Genomic DNA, 18783 nt, shown 5'->3' with positions numbered 1-18783 from the left:
GTTTATGGATGAGATAACTTCAGTGTCCGAAGTCCAGTGTTCAAAATAGTCCAGTGCATATTGGCTAATGTGAAATGAAATCAAGAGTTGTTCAGTGAGTTTTATCAGTTGTTGGGAATTTAGCAATCTGTATAAGTTACATCCCTTAAGCATTTCCAGTAGTTACCATAAAATAAACTACTTTATTGGAGATTTGTGGGTAAGTGTTCTAGAACACTTACTGGAAGAAGAACTAATCACCAATGTACTAAGAGCAAATAGTTTTTTGGTTCTCTAGTTTCTGAATCAATTCATGATACTTAGCTATTAAATCCCCTGCCACCATCATCATCAGGGACATGGGTGACGCCACCCCAATTTCAGTGATCATGGGTAGAGTATAGCCATGGGGAGATGGTGAATTACCATAGAAGACGAGGGCAAGGCTATCTGTGCCTTGTTCCTTGCTGCCACTCCTCTCATGGACGGGTTCCTCGTTGCTCATCTGCTGTGCCCACTGGCCTGTGTGTGTTGTTGTTTAACGTCAGATTGGTACACAATAAGACCACTCTCACCCATGATTTGATTGTGCATGAAGGTGCCAATTTGGTGTGCATTACTGAGACCTGGGTGGGTGAGCTTGGAGGAGTTGATCTGACCCAGCTTTGCCCACCTGGATACTCGGTGCAACACCAACACAGGCTGCAGGGACGGGGAGGAGGAGTTGCTGTGGTCTACAGAACTTCCATCTCTGTCACCAGGAAACCACTCTATCTTGGAGCTGGCTGTGAGGGCCTGCACCTGGTGTTGGACCGAGGAGACAGTAAACTAGGGTTGCTGCTGGTGTACCGTTCACCCAGCTGCCCAGCAGCTTCTCTGACTGAGCCGGCGGAAGCTGTCTCGGCTGCGGTGTTGGAGGAGCCCAAAATGATAGTGCTGGGTGATTTCAATGTGCATGCTGAGGCTGCCTCTAGTGTGCTGGCTCGGGACTTCGTGACGACCATGGGACTGTCTCCAGTTGTCAGTGGCCCAAAACATAGGGCAGGGCATACCCTTGACTTGGTTGTTGCTCCTGATGGAGGAAAGGGTGGTCTGGAGATTGGGTGAGGTGGATGTCAACCCATTGTCATAGTCAGACCACTTCCTGGTGAGGTTTAGACTTATGGCTCCAATCCTTCCCTGCAGGAGGGGTGGACAGATTAAGATGGTCTGCCTCTGGAGCCTAATGGAATCCATAGGATTCCTGAATGCCCTGGGGGAGTTCCCAGTAGCTAGAGCAAGTGAGCCTGTTGAAGCCCTTGTCACGCTGTGGAACAGCGAGGCGTGTTGGGCTCTTGACTTGGTTGTCCCTGAGCTCCCTCTCTGGCATTGTGGAGCCCGGTTTGCACCTTGGTATACCAGTGAGCTAAGGGTAATGAAACGGGCTGGACGATGGCTAGAGTGCAAGTGGTGAAAGATGTGCTGTGAGGCTCATTGGGCACGAGTAATACATCATAACCGTGCCTACTGTGTGGCGGTGAAGGCAGCAGAGAAGGCCCACTTCTCTGCCTCCATTGCATCCTCAAGTAGCTGTCAGTGGAGCTTTTCCTTCGGAGGCCCACTCTGAATTGTTTGCAAGCACTTTGAGGGTAAAGTTGCTCGCCTCCATAGCAGTCTTGATGCCCCATCCACACCTATTGTAGTCCCCAATGAGGTGTCCAGTGCAGTGTATGCTGCAACTTCTTGGGAACAGTTTTAGTTGTTGCAGCCTGATGACGTAGGCAAGTTGCTTGCAGTGATGCGGCCAGCAACGTGTCCTCTCGACCCTCGCCCTTCTTGGCTTATTAAACCTTGCCGAGGGAGTTTGACCGAGTGGATAAAGGGTATGGTCAATGCATCATTGCGGGAGGGAGTGGTTCCAGCCGCCTTGAAAAAGGTGGTGATCCGACCACTCCTGAAAAAGCCCATCCTGGACCCATTGGTCTGTGACAGCTACCGACCAGTCGCAAATACCCCTTTTTAGGGAAGGTGATTGAGAGAGTTGTGGCACAGCAGTTGCAAGTACTCTTGGATGAAACAGAGTATATTGAACCATCCCAGTCAGGCCTGGTTACGGGCCTGAATCGGCCTTGGTTGCCCTGATGGATGACCTTTATTGGGAGAAGGACAGGGGGAGTGGGACCCTGTTATTCTTACTTGATATCTCAGTGGCTTTTGATACCATTCACTGTGGTATTCTTCTGGGCCAACTTGGTGAGATGGGTATTGGAGGCGCTGTTTTACAGTGGTTCCGATCCTATTTCCAAGGTCGCTCTCAGAGAATAGCATTGGGTGACTGTCTTTCAACCCCCTGGCAGTTGTGCTGTGTGGTGCCCCAGGGTACCATCTTGTCCCCCATGCTGTTTAACATCTGTATGAATCCCTTGGGAGCGGTCATCAGGAGATTTGGGGCAAGGTGTCAGCAGTATGCTGACGATACCCAGCTCTATTTCTCTGTAACATCTGAATTGGGAGAGGCCGTGCAATTCCTTGACTACTGTCTGAACTCGGTGGTGGGCTGGATGAGGGCCAATAAACTGAGTCTGAATGCTAGCAAGACAGAGGCACTGTGGGTTGGTGGTCCCCGAGGTTGGATAATTGGTCAGTTGCTTCCTTTGGATGGGGTCGTACTCACTCTGAAAGAGCAGGTCGGTAGTCTGGGGGTGCTCCTGGATCCATCTTTGTCGCTAGAGGCCCCAGTGACCTCAGTGGCTAGGAGTGCCTTTTACCAACTTCGACTGGTAAGACAACATGTCACCCCGCTGCTGAAAGAATTGCACTGGCTGCTCATTTGCTATCAGGCCAAGTTCAAGGTTCTAGTTTTGGTGTACAAAGCCCTATACAGCTAGGAACCAGGATACCTGAAAGACTGTCTTATCCTTTATATACCCAGTCGATCACTGCGCTGTGCAGGTGAGGGCCTCTTGCAGACACCATCTGTTCTGCACAACATAGGAAACAGACCTTTAGTGTGGCAGCACCTAGCCTGTGGAATTTCCTCCCCTTAAATATTAGACAGGCTCCATCGCTGTTATGTTTTCGGCGCCTATTGAAGATTTTCCTCTTTCAACAAGCTTTTTAGGTTGAGACCTATCCCAGTCTGCATCTGTGTTGGAATTGCTTTAGAAGATGTTTTCATAGCTTTTTTTAAGTAACATTTTTGAAGATGTTTTGTTTTAATGTGTGTTAAAGTTTGTTTTTATAATGATTTAGTGTTTTTAGTGCCGTTGTTTGCCACCCTGGGCTCCTGCTGGGAGGAAGGGTGGGATATAAACTCATCATCATCATCATCATCATCAAATATGACCTAGAGATGACTGACATAACATATCTTTACATATAAGCCATTACCACTTCTTCACATCCTAATGAGTTTCTACCAATGCCATATATTTTGGAGTGCTATGTATTTTGATTATACTCTTCCCTCAGATTTTATTATATTTAAACATAAGTGGAAGAAATATTATATAACAATTACAGGAAATGTATTTTGATTTTTTGGGGAAGGGCCATAGCTCAGTGTGAGCATGTTTTGCTTGAAGAAGGTCTCCATGTAGGGCTGGGAAAGACTGCTGCCATGAAACCTCATAGAGTTGGTGCTAATCAGTGTTGACAGTAGCGAGCTAGATAGACCAATGGTCTGACACTGTATAAGGCAGCTTTCTATGTTCCTCTGATCACACTTAAAAATATGTTGGATATTCCCTCTCACTTCCTGTGTCATGGTTATGAGTTTAAATAGTTCTGTATCCTTAAAGCCCAAGGTGCTGTTCCTGTTACCTACTATACTGACTTTCTCTATCAAGATCTCAATTCTGAAAACGCTCTGTCATGTCCCTCTTACTTTCATCAAATTGATACAACTCTTGGAGTGTCCAGAAAAAGTTATTACTGTCTGAGCAAAAATGTCAGTGGAGTATCTAAGGAAGGGTGAACATTTAGCTTCATTTGGAATGTTTTAGCTTCAGTAAGATACTAACAGTATTAGCTTTCAGTATATGATCCCTTCTGTTACTTGCCATAGTAATTATATGATAGTGATAGTGATGGTGATAATGTATGCATTCTGTGAGTCTGCCATGCTGAGTAGCTTCCCAAGCATTGAAGTGAAATAAGTACTTTAAAAGACAGCAGTGCAGCTTTGTTATTTAATAGGTTTGTTCCCGTTTGCAAGGTCTGTGAAACTTGCATAATCTCACCCACCCACATTGGATCTACAAAGGTAATTTTAATTCTGGAGGATATAGAGAAGGTAGCACTGCTTTCTCTGGGTCCCAGTCTGTAGTGTCCCTGGGAACAAAGAATGATGAATCCTAAGAACTGATTCTTTCTCCTGCTTGTGAGTGATGTTGCATTCTGCAAAATTAAAATGATTTAAAGGTGAATAATAAATCGGAACACAGGTTAAAATAGATCCCCCCCGAAGTGCTTTCTGCAATTGAAAAGTGTTCTTATGAACAAAACCCTTTTCGTTTTCATTTTTTCTACTAAAAACCTAATTTTCCAGTTGAAGATTATTCTTTTTCAAACTGTATGGACAAGCAGTTGGCAAGCATTTTTAGGTGTACTCAAAGGTTTGTCCTAGAAATCGCTATGCATCTTAAACCCAAAGATACTTGTTAACGTGACAAAATATTTTTCAGCATCCATGTTTGTTCCCCATTTACCCAGTATTTTGGAGTTCTGCTCTGCAGTTTCTCTTTAATATTGTACTGCAAAGTACATGTATAATAGCCAAACACTTCTTCAGGCAGTTAGAATGACACTTTGCATGCTAACAATAAATAACTGTTCTTGTGATTGAAATGTGTTTTAATTATTTTTAATTTTGTATTTTAGATGTTGTAATCACCCTGGCACCTATTGGTGAAGGGTGGGCAGATGATGATGATGATGATGATGATGATAACTATAGATATTGGACACAATCCAGCCAAAGCTGCACACATTTATTTATTTATAAAGTTATTTATATACCGTGTCTGGATGCTGTACAGTAACATAAAAACAATTAAAATCAATGCAAAACTATTATTATAATGACGTACTACTCAAAAAACAATTTAAATAGTTGCATAGGCCTGTTGGCACAAAAAAGTCTTCAAGGGACACCTGAAAATCAAAAAAAAGGATGCCAAAGTCTCATGTGTATATCAGTAACAGCAATAATAAACTTTAAAGAGCCACTTGCATGCATGTACATCCACAACACTTATTTTTTGTAATTTTTTTTTACTTTTGCCCCCCCTTTTTTAAACAGAAACTGGGTGAAGGATTAGCCAAACTACGTACAGCAAGAGAGGTACCATCTGAGTGCAGGTGCCCACCAGGTATGTAAAAGAGTAATTTGTTGTTGCCACTTTTTTTTTCAAATAGCTGTATTCTATTAAAAGAAAAATCTGAAAATTATCTACAATTTTTTTTAAATTGTTCTCCTGACATGCAGTTGTCTGTGTATTTGCAAAGAGGTTTTGTATGTAGAAAGGATGCACTCTCTTAAAGTAATCTGATAGACGTGTCTGCTGTGGATGGTAAGAAACAAGTGGTTGATTCTAGCATCGCTATGGTCTCTGCTTTCATTACACTATAAAATTATGCTCTGTATATAAATTATACACATATGCTCTTTATTTTGTTTTTTAAAAGTATCCTTTATATCATATGTAACTCCTCTTAGGGAGTCTATGTAGGGATTGCTTTTAAACAAACACATTGTAAACCTATTGCTGTTCATCACAGCAAATAAGTCAAATGAATCATTGAAGAATTCAGAGATGCTTTTGTTACAGCTGTGTTTTGTGAGGTCAAATGAATGAATAAGTGTCTAATGGCTTCAGTATGAACAAAGTATGCAAATACTCAGTTGTTTCTTTCAATAAATATTGCCCATAATATTTGGAATAGCATGGAGCATGGTATCCTGTATTAGAGATGTGTGCACATTACATGAACAGGGTCAGTTTTTAAGATGTTAGGGTCAAATGTTTCCATATGGATATCTTTGTTTTGTACAGAAATCAAAGTTCACCTACACATCATTGGTTCAAATATTATTTTGTAATGAAAACATCCCAGGCTCCAGCATTTGGAACTGTAACAGACAAAAAATTGTATGCAGGAATTTTCCCGACCTAAGTGGACATAAAACTTCTAAGTCTGGCTCAACATGACTTTGAAAACCGTGAGAAAGGGGAAAGCATATTATCTTCTTTTGATCTTTAAATTATGTATAATCATTTTAAAAATTAGACTTACAGTTCTTTTACACACAACAATATAATTGTCCTCTTACTTAGCTAACCACTAGCAAATAAATTGACAGCTGTCTTTAAGCTCAAAGTCTAGACTGACTTTTTTGAAAATAGGCTAAAATCCTTTCTTGCATGTCAAAATGTCAGTTATATTTGAAGAACAGGAAGTCTGTCTAATTTTTAAATGTATGTTTTGGTTCTTGGAGCAAGAAGAATATCTTTCATTGGAGTTTCCAATTATAGTTTTGTGTCCATATTGCATTGGCATGTATGCTTCCACTGTAGGGTTAGTTTAGATTCCTAACAGAGCAGATATAACATGGTTGTTACAATGTGCTGGTATTACCGTTGGCAGACCTTACCCTTAGCACAAAAGTGCTTGTGTGGCTAATTTTAAGGATTGTGTTGTTGATTGTCTTTGATTTCTTTTTTGTGTTAATTCCAACACTTGATAACAACATATAGCTAGGTTTCCTGACTGTGACAACATTGGAGTTATATCTAGGAAGAGTTATGGGGACACGAGGGAGTGTTGGGTTGTATTTGACATTTTGTAGTCAACTGGTGCGGATATCTGCTAATGTTTAAGAGGTTGGGATGGCTTAATATTCCAAAGTAGGTAGAAAATTCTCTTGTTGCAAGCTGGCTCTAGCTTGCCTTTCCTTCACCCTGCATTTAGGTCATAAGGCCACCATCTTGCTGAGGGTAACCAGGTCTGAGTCTGGTCAGTGTCTGGAGAACCTGCCTGGGACCCACATGTACACTGTTTTGGGATCCTTAACAGAAGAAAGGTGGGGTTTAAATGTACATTTAAAAATATGATGGGAGACAGGATAGAGGGAAAACCCCTTTTCTTATTTATATTTGCCTTTTTTTTTCTTTTTCTTAATTCCTGAGAGGGAATCTTCTTGCTTTGCTCTCCTTCTTCAATTCTCTGTTGCCTTCAGGACCAAACTGGATAAGAAATCTGTGATCAGATCTCCAGTATTTTAAAGAAAACTTAAAAGAACCCATATAAGGAGAGGTTTGGATCAGGGCTGCAGTACTGGAGAGGGGACATTTTGTTGGGATAAGCAAGGTTGCATGCCCCTTTGATAGGGAGATGTCCCTCGTTTATCCCTCCCTGCCAGAGCATTTTCCCTACCTACATTGCCTCCCGCTTTGGGGGAAGGCATGAGAGTTCCCATATGCCACTGAATTAGTAACTTGGGAGCAGGGTCCAAAGAACCCCTGTAGCCAGGGTGGGGCAAATGGGTGCACCATGCTCCCCAGAGCTGTGCTTCGCACCGCATCCCAACATTTTTTAAATTGTCTTTTTTAATTTGTGACATGACAATGATGACAACCTCCATTTAAAGAAAGACAGCTTGTTTTAAGAGCAGGAACAGTTTAACAATAGGACTCTCTGAAAAAAATCAGTGAATAAGGCGTGTGCAACAAAAGCCTCATCTGGAAGAGCCCCCAAAAGCCTGCTCACTCAAGGCTTCCCTGACTCAGGGTGGATTTTTCATGCTCACAATCACCCTATAACTACTTAAATGATCCTGAAAAAACCAGCCTGTATGACTCTGAAGAGTTAAATACTAGAACAATCAACCCAGCAACCAGTAAAAAAAATTCCAGTTGCTTTCCCACAATTAGTTTTATTTATTTATTATTTGATTTATATCCCGCCCTTCCTCCCAGCAGGAGCCCAGGGCGGCAAACAAAAGCACCCAGAACATCATAAAAACAGACCTTGTATGTATATGTATGTACTGCCTTCAAGTCGATTCTGACTTTTGGCAACCCTATTAATAGGGTTTTCATGAGGCTGAGAGGCAGTGACTGGCCCAAGGTCACCCAGTGAGCTTCATGGCTATGTGAGGATTCGAACCTTGGTCTCCCAGGTCATTTTTTAAAAAAGCTTTAAAGACATCTTTAAAAAAAGGTGAAAAAAACAGTGTTAAAAAAAAGGTTTTTAAAAAAACTATTAAAAAGCAATTCCAACACAGACACAGACGGGGATAGGTCTCAACTTAAAAGGCTTGTTGAAGGTAGAAAGTCTTCAAACGGCGCCGAAAAGAAAACAGAGATGGTGCCTGTCTAATATTTAAGGGGAGGGAATTCCACAGGGTAGGCGCCGCCATACTAAATGTCCATTTCCTATGTTGTGCGGAATGAACCTCCTGATATGATGGTATCTGCAGGAGGCACTCACCTGCAGAGCTCAGTGATCAACTGGGTATATAAGGGATGAGATGGTCTTTCAGGTATCCTGGTCCCTAGCTGTATAGGGCTTTGTAGACCAAAACTAGAACCTTGAACTTGGCCCAATAGCAAATGGGCAGCCAGTGCAATTCTTTCAGCAGCGGGGTGACATGTTGGTGATACGCTGCCCCAGTGAGCAGTCTCGCCACCGCATTTTGCACCAGCTGCAGCTTCCGGACCAACCTCAAGGGCAGCCCCACATAGAGCGCATTACAGTAATCCAGCCTGGAGATTACGTGGACAACAGTGGTCAGGCTATCCCGGTCCAGAATGGCCACAGCTGTCTTACCAGCCGAAGTTGGTAAAAGGGACTCCTAGCCACTGAGGTCACCTGGGCCTCTAGCGACAAAGATGGGTCCAGGAGCACCCCCAGACTATGAACCTGCTCTTTCAGAGGGAGTACGACCCCATGCAGAGCAGGCAACTGACCAATTATCCAGCCTCGGGAACCACCAACCCACAGTGCCTCCATCTTGCTAGCATTCAGACTCAGTTTATTGGCCCTCATCCAGCCCACCACCAAGTCCAGGCAGCAGCCAAGGGCTTGCACGGCCTCTCCCAATTCAGATGTTACAGAGAAATAGAGCTGAGTATCGCCAGCATACTGCTGATACCTTGCCCCAAATCTCCTGATGACCACTCCCAAGGGCTTCATATAGATGTTAAACAGCATGGGGGACAAGTTGGTACCCTGGGGCACCACACAGCACAACTGCCAGGGGACTGAAAGACAGTCACCCAATGCTATTCCCTGAGAGCGACCTTGGAGATAGGATCGGAACCACTGTAAAACAGCGCCTCCAATACCCATCTCACCAAGTTGGCCCAGAAGAATACCATGGTGAATGGTATCAAAAGCCACTGAGATATCATGTAAGAATAACAGGGTCCCACTCCCCCTGTCCTTCTCCCAATAAAGGTCATCCATCAGGGCAACCAAGGCCAATTCAGGCCCATAACGAGGCCTGAACCCAGACTGGAATGGGTCAAGATAATCTGTTTCATCCAAGAGTACTTGCAATTGTTGTGCCACAACCCTCTCAATCACCTTCCCTAAAAAGGGGGTATTTGCGACTGGTCGGTAGTTGTCACAGACCAATGGGTCCAGGATGGGCTTTTTCAGGAGTGGTCGGATCACTGCCTCTTTCAAGGCAGCTGGAACCACTCCCTCCCACAATGATGTATTGACCACACCCTGGATCCACCTGGTCAACCCCCCTCGGCAAGCTTTAATAAGCTTTAAGAAGGGCAAGGGTCGAGAGGACACGTTGCTGGCTGCATCATCACAAGCACCTACGTCATCAGGCCGCATCAACTAAAACCGTTCCCAAGAAGTTGAGCAGACATTGCACTGGACACCTCATTGGGGACTACAGTAGATGTGGATGGGGCATCAAGACTGCTATGGAGGTGAGCAACTTTACCCTCAAAGTGCTTGCAAACAATTCAGAGTGGGCCCAGTGTCGGATTAAGCTGAGGAGGGCCCCTAGGCTGATTCATGTTTGGGGCCCTCTTCTCCCTACCTTTCCTCTTTTTTTTGCACAGGTTTGCCATCAATCAAGATGGTGGCCGAGGTTTCCCTAAGGGGCTGAAACCTCTGCCGCCATCTTGGTTGATGGCAGCAATGCACGCGTGTAGCACGCATGCAGCACGCATGCGTGCCATCAATCAAGATGGTGGCAGAGGCTTCAGCCCCTTAGGGAAACCTCGGCCGCCATCTTGATTGATGGCAAACCGCAAAAAACAGTGGAGAAGAAGGTAAGTGAAGCGGGCGGATGGCGGGCGGTTCGGAAGCTCTTGTCCCGCGATACTTCTTTTTAGCTTATGCAGAGGCCCCCAAGAGCTCTGGGCCCCTAGGCTTCAGCCTACTAAGCCTAATGGATAATCTGGCCATGAGTGGGCCTCCAAAGGGTCTAAACCTCCATTTCCTGGAGTTGATGTCAACAGAATCCTGACTATAAGAAAAGCTCCACTGTATGGCTACTTGAGGAAGCGATGGAGGCAGAGAAGTGGGCCTTCTTCGCCACCCTCACCGCCACACAGTAGGCACAGTTATGATGTTTTACTCATGCTTGATCAGCCTCACAGCACGTCTTTCGCCACTTGCGCTCTAGCAGTCGTCCAGCCTGTTTCATTGCCCTTAGCTCACTGGTGTACCAAGGTGCAAACCGGGCTTCACAATGCCAGAGAGGGAGCTCAGGGACAACCAAGTCAAGAGCCCAACACACCTCGCTGTTCCACAGCGTGACAAGGGCTTCAACAGGCTCACTTGCTCTAGCTACTGGGAACTCCCCCAGGGCATTCAGGAATCCTGTGGATTCCATTAGGCTCCAGAGGCAGACCATCTTAATCTGTCCACCCCTCCTGCAGGGAAGGATTGGAGCCATAAGTCTAAACCTCACCAGGAAGTGGTCTGACTATAACAATGGGGTGACATCCACCCCCGCTATCCCCAGACCACCCCTTCCTCCATCAGGAGCAAAAACCAAGTTGAGGGTATGCCCTGCCCTATGTTTTGTGCCAGTGACAACTGGAGACAGCCCCATGGTCGTCATGGAGGTCATAAAGTCCTAAGCCGGAACATTAGAGGCAGCCTCAGCATGCACATTGAAATCACCCAGCACTATTGTTCTGGGCTCCTCCAACACCGCAGCCAAGACGGCCTCCACCAGCTCTGTCGGAGAAGCTGCAGGGCAGCAGGGTGGACGGTATACCAGCAGCAACCCTAGTTTACTGTCTCCTCGGTCCAACACCAGGTGCAGGCCCTCACAGCCAGCTCCAAGACAGAGTGGTTTCCTGGTGTCAGAGATGGAAGTTCTGTAGACCACAGCAACTCCTCCTCCCCGTCCCTGCAGCCTGTGCTGGTGTTGCACCGAGTATCCAGGTGGGCAAAGCTGGGTCAGGTCAACTCCTTCAAGCTCACCCACCCGGGTCTCGGTAATGCACACCAAATCGGCATCTTCATCCACAATCAAATCATGGGTGAGAGTAGTCTTATTTTGTACTGATCTGACGTTAAACAACAACACACACAGGCCAGTGGGCACATCAGGTGAGCAATGAGGAACCCATTCATGAGAGGAGTGGCAGCAAGGAACAAGGCGCAGATAGCCTTGCCCTCATCTTCTATGGTAATTCATCACATCCCCATGGCTATATTTCCCTCTGCCTGTGATCACTGAAATTGGGGTGGCATCACCCATGTTTCTCCATACTAAGACTCCTCCTGATCACCTGATATGGTCCCAACACAAGCCCACCAACAAAACCTGCCGGAGTGAATTATCCCAGTATGCCTCTGCGAGGATTGGGAAGAGTCATACCCATTCAAACTTTTACCCATTCAGACTTTTTCACACAGGGCCCATCTACTACTACTCCTGTCTCACACCCAGGGAGGGCCAGCCTTCTGCCAGTTACAGACTGTCACTCTGAAGGCATCTGGTGACTTTTCTCCTATCATTCAGTTCACTGTATAGGCTCTCACCCTGTGCAGGAACTACACATGCACCACACGCCCTCCTCACCACCAATCTCCTCTAGATTGGTTTAACTGAAAACATTTTTTTAAAAAAGGTAATAAAAGGGGGGGTAGCGCCCTTGCCCTCAAGACTCCCCAAGGGGCAACCCCCTTTGGTGGTGACCCCACCGGTGGCAGACCCACTGCCCAAGGGCAGCTGGGCTTTTATGCCTTCTGCCCCAGCCAGCAGCTGATGCACGAGGCTGCAAGATTAACTGCAGCCTCTCCCTGGAGCCAGGGTCAGGCAGGGGGTCCCAGTCCTTGCAACATTCACCAGGGACTTCAGCTGTCTTGAGAGACAGCAACCCAAAGGAGCGAGCAGCAAGCATCCAGATGCTCAGATACTAATTCCCAGGGCAGGTCTTCTTCAGTCCCCTAGTGCTGCAGCTGTTTCCCAATTGCTTAGTTAATCCTTTATGTAGAAACCTGTTAAAAAGCTTTCCCATGGTTGTCCAACAGGAAGAAAAATTTAAAGGCCAGGAAGAATAGAAGAAGGGACCTCAAGGAGGAGTTAACAAAACACACCCTAAATTTCTCTCTGTCCTTCCCTAAACTTGAAGTATGGACCAGTTTGTTTTTTGGGGTAGAATTTAAAATTGAGATACCTAATCCAGCATCACTGCCAAGCTCAGTAGCTCCGTGTCATTATCAAAGTAGTTCAGTTCATGAAAAATAAAAAAACAGGGAAAGACTATAGGTGAAAGAGGACTGTAGTTATAGGCAAATTCAAGCTTTTGAATCTGATATTCCTGGGGATCTCTCAAAAAAGGGTGAGAGAATTCAATGGATTTAACTTCGTTCATATCCAAAGAACAATGAGGGCCGTAATTTCCAACAAGAATGGTTGCAAAAATATGGTTAGCATATTCTTTTTCAGCTGATGCAGCTTTTTGTATGCTTGTCAAAATTTCCAACCAAATAACTCAAAACAAGATGTTTTTACTTTAAGAGATTTCAAGGAATGGAAGAAAGCACTTGAAAAGTCTAATAATAATAATAACAACAACAACAATAATAATAATTTTATTTTATTTATATACCACTTTTTGGGCAAAAGACCCCCAAAGTGGTGAACAACATATTATCTTCTGTTAACTTTACTTTTAAATAACCCATTGTGTAAGTTAACACACTTTCTGCATGAAGAGGAATGTGGTGGAAGGTCCCTGCCTTTCCCTTCCCTTGGCCTGGCCCTCACATCCTCTCCACCAGTGAGTGGGGGGGTTTGCCTAGTGCTATACACCCCCCCCATTTTCACCTAGAAATATGGCTGCCCTACAGGCTGGCTAGCTACAGGGCTTTTGCAAGGGAAGCATGTGGCAGTGGCTTTCAAGTTGGCAACTACTATGTCTATAGTTTTGCTTTTTTTTTTTTTTTTTTTACAATAATTTTTATTCAAATTTTCATAAAACATAGAAAACAAAATCATAAAACATTCAAAGACAAAAAACAAAACAAAACAAAAATGATTAAACAAAAAAAAAAATGTTGACTTCCCATTTGTCACATATCAAATCAGTTATAGGTCTACAATATATAACAATCCTGTCTCTTAAATCATATTATAAAATCACTTTCCTCCAGTAGTTATCTTAATTAATCATCAAATCTCATAAACATTACTTTATTCTTTCCACAAAAAGTCAAAGAGAGGTTTCAATTCTTTAAGAAATATATCTATCAATTTTTCTCCAAATAAACATGTCAATTAATCCATCTCGTTAATAATTATAATAATCTTATTGTCATAACCATAGTCCAAATAAACATTTCGATTAATCCATCTCATCAGAATCTGTTAGGTCCAATAATTTCAATAGCCATTATTCCATTATCCCTATTAGTTCCATCTTCCATCTTCAATAGTCCTGTTGTCCAGTAATTTCAGTGTCCAATCTTCCATTATCAGTATTCCATAATAATCTTGCTGTTGTAGCCATAGTCATATAATAAGAGTCTGATGGGAATTTCCTCTGTCCCAAATATTATCTTGCCATCCATTCTGAATAAGTTGCTGAAATACTGTTGTAAAGTCATATCTGTGTTCTTCTTTTTTACAAAATGCACTGGCTCATCTCTTAAGAGTTTTTCCATTGTCACATGGCTGCAGTTAATTCCATAGATTTTCTCTATATCAAGCTCCATCACATCATTCCAGTCCAGAAGATTATCCAAGCCATTGATAACTTTATCTCTAATATCTTCATTAATTTCTTCAGAGATAACGTTAAATTCCAAACAGTAGATTTTATTTCTAAAGTCCATAAACTCCAGATCTTTTTCCAATTCCACATTTGTTCCAATCTCCAGGGCTTGTATCTTCCCTTTATTTTTTCTTTTCTCATCTCTGATCTCATCCTCCTCTCTCACAGGATCCCCTATTTCTTTAAGCTCCTGCGTCATTTTGCTCAGTTCAATTTTCAGCTCCTTACTACCCTGTCGCAGGGTTTGTTTCGTTATCTCAATCTCATCCATTATTTTCTGAAACATAGTTACTTCCAGATTCTCAGCCACTTTCTTGATTGCCATTTTTAAAACCACGAAAACAAAGCAAAACAAAAATAAAGAAGAACCACTTCTTATTTCAGCAACAATTGGGTTAATATTCCAGGCTTGATGACATCACAGTATAAACAGAGCAACCTGCCTTATCTCTCTATGTTCAAGAATGCAAAACAAATTTAGTTCCCAGCATCAAAACAGTTAGTGGCGTCGTGAAGAAGCAGATTCGTCAAAATAAAATAGACCAAAAAGAGAATAGTCCCAGACAATATAATATTCCTCGGAATAGAAATCAGGAATAGAAATCCCTCTTCTGTTTATTATCTTTTGAATGCACTTCCAGGACAGCTTTTTGCGACAGAAACAGAGATAAGCTGTTAATTTCGTGAATAACAGAGAAGAGCTATATCTCACCCAGAAGTTGTCCAAAGCCGATCAATCTGACAAATCTCCTTTTGCTGCAACAATTTAAACCAAGTAAAAAAAATAATAGAAAGAAGGGTGCTTGCCTGTTAGTCCGTTCTCTCTTTAAAGAAAAGATAAACGTATCGCTTAAACAGATAGAGCTTGTTAGGAAGTCCGTCCGGCATTGTTGGCTGGACCTTATCTCATAAATTAATGAAATCCAGTCCTCCCAACAAAAACAGGCTTTTGAGGTTGATCTCTACGTTTCTCCCTGCCCGGGAGAAATTTCATCAGTCAAAAAAAAAATGTTCTGACTGATTTATATCTGAATAAGCTTCTTTTGAGGCGGGAGCCCGTCCCAAAAGCAGGCACAAGCGAAGTCACCCTTCCCGGAAGTCCTTCTATAGTTTTGCTTTAAAAGGGAAAGAAAAAAAATCCCAGCAGCATAGCATAGTTGCCTTCTGGCAGAATGATTCTATTCAAACACAAACTAATTTATTAGTGGATCTTCCTACTGGGCCATTACTGAGTACAAGAGATACAGCCAACATTGTGGCAAAATTCTCATTTAACTGTGTCTGTATTTGAGGTACTAGATACGGCCAGCACTCAAAGAGCTACCTGGTAGCTATTGTGTTCAAGGTCTTGGGGTATGGCCAGTGGGGAGGGCAAATGGCGTGATTAGAGATTAAGGTGGGAAGTGGGAAGGAGCAGCAGAATGGAGGATGGACGTTTAGGATGTGGAAAGAGGTTCAGCGAGGGAGTGAAAGGAGCAGACAATACCCTCAAAAGACCTGCCTGAAGAAGGAGGCAAGGCACCCAGTAGGAGCAAGGTCCATCCTGGGCAGTGAGAGGAAGGGAGGGTGGGGAGAGCAGTAGGGACTTGCCGATTTCAAAGAAGGGCTCCATGCTCAAATTCTTGGCAGAGAACAGAGACCCTAGGAGCAGCAGTACGGTGAAGGGGAAATCCTTTATTTATTACAAATATTTCTTACAAATAAACACAAAAACAAGCTAAGAAGCCAACAAAAACTGAAAAACTAAAAAAACAGAAAATTATCTGAAATGACTGGTCAAACAGGAAAAGCTTTTAATGTTGATGCCAGGTAACCTGCTTGGGAAGGTCATTCCGAAGTTGGGGTGCTAATGCAGAAAAGGGCTTCTGCTAAGTGGGTTATATGAGCAGGACCTCTACAGAAGATCTTAATAGATGGGCAGGTTGCTATGTGAAGAGATGCTCCTTTCATGTATTTGAGTCTCGGGCTGTTTAGGACTTCAAAGATAAGCACCAACACCTTATATTGGGTGCTTTGGCTGGGCATTCCTTAAGAGAAAAAGGTACTGAAAGAGCAGACAGGTTCTTGGGACTAAGGCTTGCTGCCAGGGTTCATAGGCACCTGACATGGTCTGTCACAACCTGATTAACCCCTGAGTGGCAGAGATAGCACCTGGGAGAGGCTTACGATCAGACTGGAGCCCTTTTGCTAAATAGTATGAGAGGTCTCTGAGAAAGAGCTATGGTGAATGCCCTGAGGACTGCTGTTGAGGGGCTACAAGAATGCTCCTTCAAGTCCATGAGAGGATGCTAAGCAGTTCGATTACTTGAGAGGCCAAACTCTGGACTTAAAACCCCAAGACAAGTGACATAAAATAAATGTTTGGAACTTATCTATGTCCTGTCTTCCTTATGGATCCAATAGATGTGGGTCTCTTCAATATGCTCCTAGTGGGAGACAGGCTCACAATTGTAACGAGAAATTCTCCATCTCAGGTTAACTTTTTGTAACTTTCAAAAATAGAACTACCCCATTAGTGATCTCTCATTAATGTACAGGCTCAATAGGACATACTCCCAAACAAGTGTCTACAGGTTTACAGCCTTAGCCACAACTAACTTAAATCCTATTTATTTCAATGCAGTTTACATCTTATTCTTGCATGGAAAGTATCATCAGTACAAACATTACATCAAAAGTTTTCATGAAATGTTTAATCTCCTGAGACTCGCTCACAATTAGCAGTCAATGTGTATAGCCTTTGGAATTGTTGACCACCAGAGGGAGCTAATATTTATCATGAATAACATAGAAAGCAAATTACTGGCAACATTAAGATACATTTTCTAATAAAGCATCTGAAATGAGTTCCACAATGTGGAGAATCGCTCCAGAGCTTTGCAACCCATATACTCTAGAACTGTTAATTTATCATTCATTCTCGTTATTTGTCTATTAAGTTATCTAGATAACTTTAACTCTCTCTGCTGTAGTTGGAACTTCGCTTGTGTGCCATAGCTCATCTACAATCTAGATTGTGTTATGTGCTTTACGTCTCTATTGTGAGGCATAATTTTCCAGAATCACTGTTCATATCTTAGGAATATGGTTGTTGTACATAATTCACTTTAGAGAAAATAAAAGCAGTGCTCTATAAAGCATTAGCTTAATGATTTTGGGGAGAGGGGGAGAGGATAGCACAGGAGACGCAGTGCCCATGAATTACAGTGGTAGTACCATTTTTCACAGATCCACACAAGGACCTGTGGGCCAGTTTTACTTCCTGTTGGAATTCTTATCTCATGTGTTACATTGTGCCGGATCCAAAGGTACTTTTCTAGTGGTGGAAGGTTTCTTCTATCTGTTTTACACTTTTACATGGAACACTGCATGCAGAAAGCAAAACTAAATCCAAATATAATGTTATGCTTGTGTAGGCTTTTCCACATGCAGAAGAATGATAACAGAACCTACTGAGCATATCACTGTATGAACTTTGTGCAAGCATTTCCTCTCACGTTCCTGTGAATTTAGCTGACGGTTCTTAAATAGAAATATAAACAGGTGAAATATTCTACAAGGTATTCAAGTTGTAGAATTCATTCCTAACAGTGCTTTTATGTGTACATTTGAAAAACCCTGTTTTTACTTTGATTTTAAGCTGAACGTTATGTCCTAAAAACCAAGTTCTGTGTATGTGTTTTACACACCCACCCACAGACTGTGTGTGGTATGTATGTATGTATGTATAATAAAAATGTGTGTGACGAGGCTTGGATCCAGATAAGTGCTGGCAGAACTCCCTGCTCATACAAAGGAGTGCCTCTTGCCCTATTTTAAGCAACCCCTTCCTTTTCCTCAATCCCTTGTGCTACAGTCCTGCCATTAGGTGTAGTTTTTTTGGGTGCTGCTGGGGTGAAAAGGGGATGGGAAAGTCACAGGCGTGGATCCAAGTTGTAATGTTTTATAAACCATCAGTTTATAAGATGGGACCTTTCTTTACTTGGGTAACAAAGGATTTCCTTTCACAAAGTAGAGATATAGGCCAGTTGTTGTTGCTGTTAGATATGAAACAAGTATTCATTCAAAAATAGATTGCAACATAACTTAAAAAAAGTAGGCCATGAGATTTTCATTTGAAGTTTAATATATTGAGGGCCAGGCACATAACGGTGGCTCTTTCAATAGCGGACATTCTGACAAGGTTGTAGGTTACCTGTTTACCTTGTAATGGTTTTCTCTGGCACATTTTCTCTGTCTTGTATTGAGGAGCAATCCATTTTGTAAAGGAAACCAATTCTCATTTCTTAGGACTACTGAGGAAAGCACAAAGAAGAAAGCACAAAAGCAGGACTACAGCTGAACGTCAAAAAGACTAAAGTAATGTCAACAGAAGATTTATGCAACTTTACAGCTGACAATGAGGACATTGAACTTGTCAAGGATTATCAATACCTCGGCACAGTCATGGAGACAATAGTCAAGAAATCAGAAGAAGGCTAGGACTGGGGAGGGCAGCTGTGAGAGAACTAGAAAAGGTCCTCAAATGCAAAGATGTATCACTGAAAACTAAAGTCAG

General features: G+C 43.0%; 1 protein-coding gene across 1 annotated transcript in view; it reads left to right on the top strand.

The window, feature by feature from the left end:
- Positions 1 to 18783, top strand: part of COL23A1 (collagen type XXIII alpha 1 chain) — a 586100-nt gene that overhangs the window by 31068 nt on the left and 536249 nt on the right. The window contains exon 2 of the mRNA XM_061617267.1: positions 5261 to 5330. Within this exon, the coding sequence (XP_061473251.1) occupies positions 5261 to 5330 (70 nt within the window). The remainder of the gene's footprint in view (positions 1 to 5260; positions 5331 to 18783) is intronic.

This window comes from Rhineura floridana, chromosome 3 (genome assembly GCF_030035675.1).
Source record: "Rhineura floridana isolate rRhiFlo1 chromosome 3, rRhiFlo1.hap2, whole genome shotgun sequence".
Lineage (NCBI taxonomy): Eukaryota > Metazoa > Chordata > Lepidosauria > Squamata > Rhineuridae > Rhineura > Rhineura floridana.
This window is presented reverse-complemented; position numbering and strand designations above follow the sequence as displayed.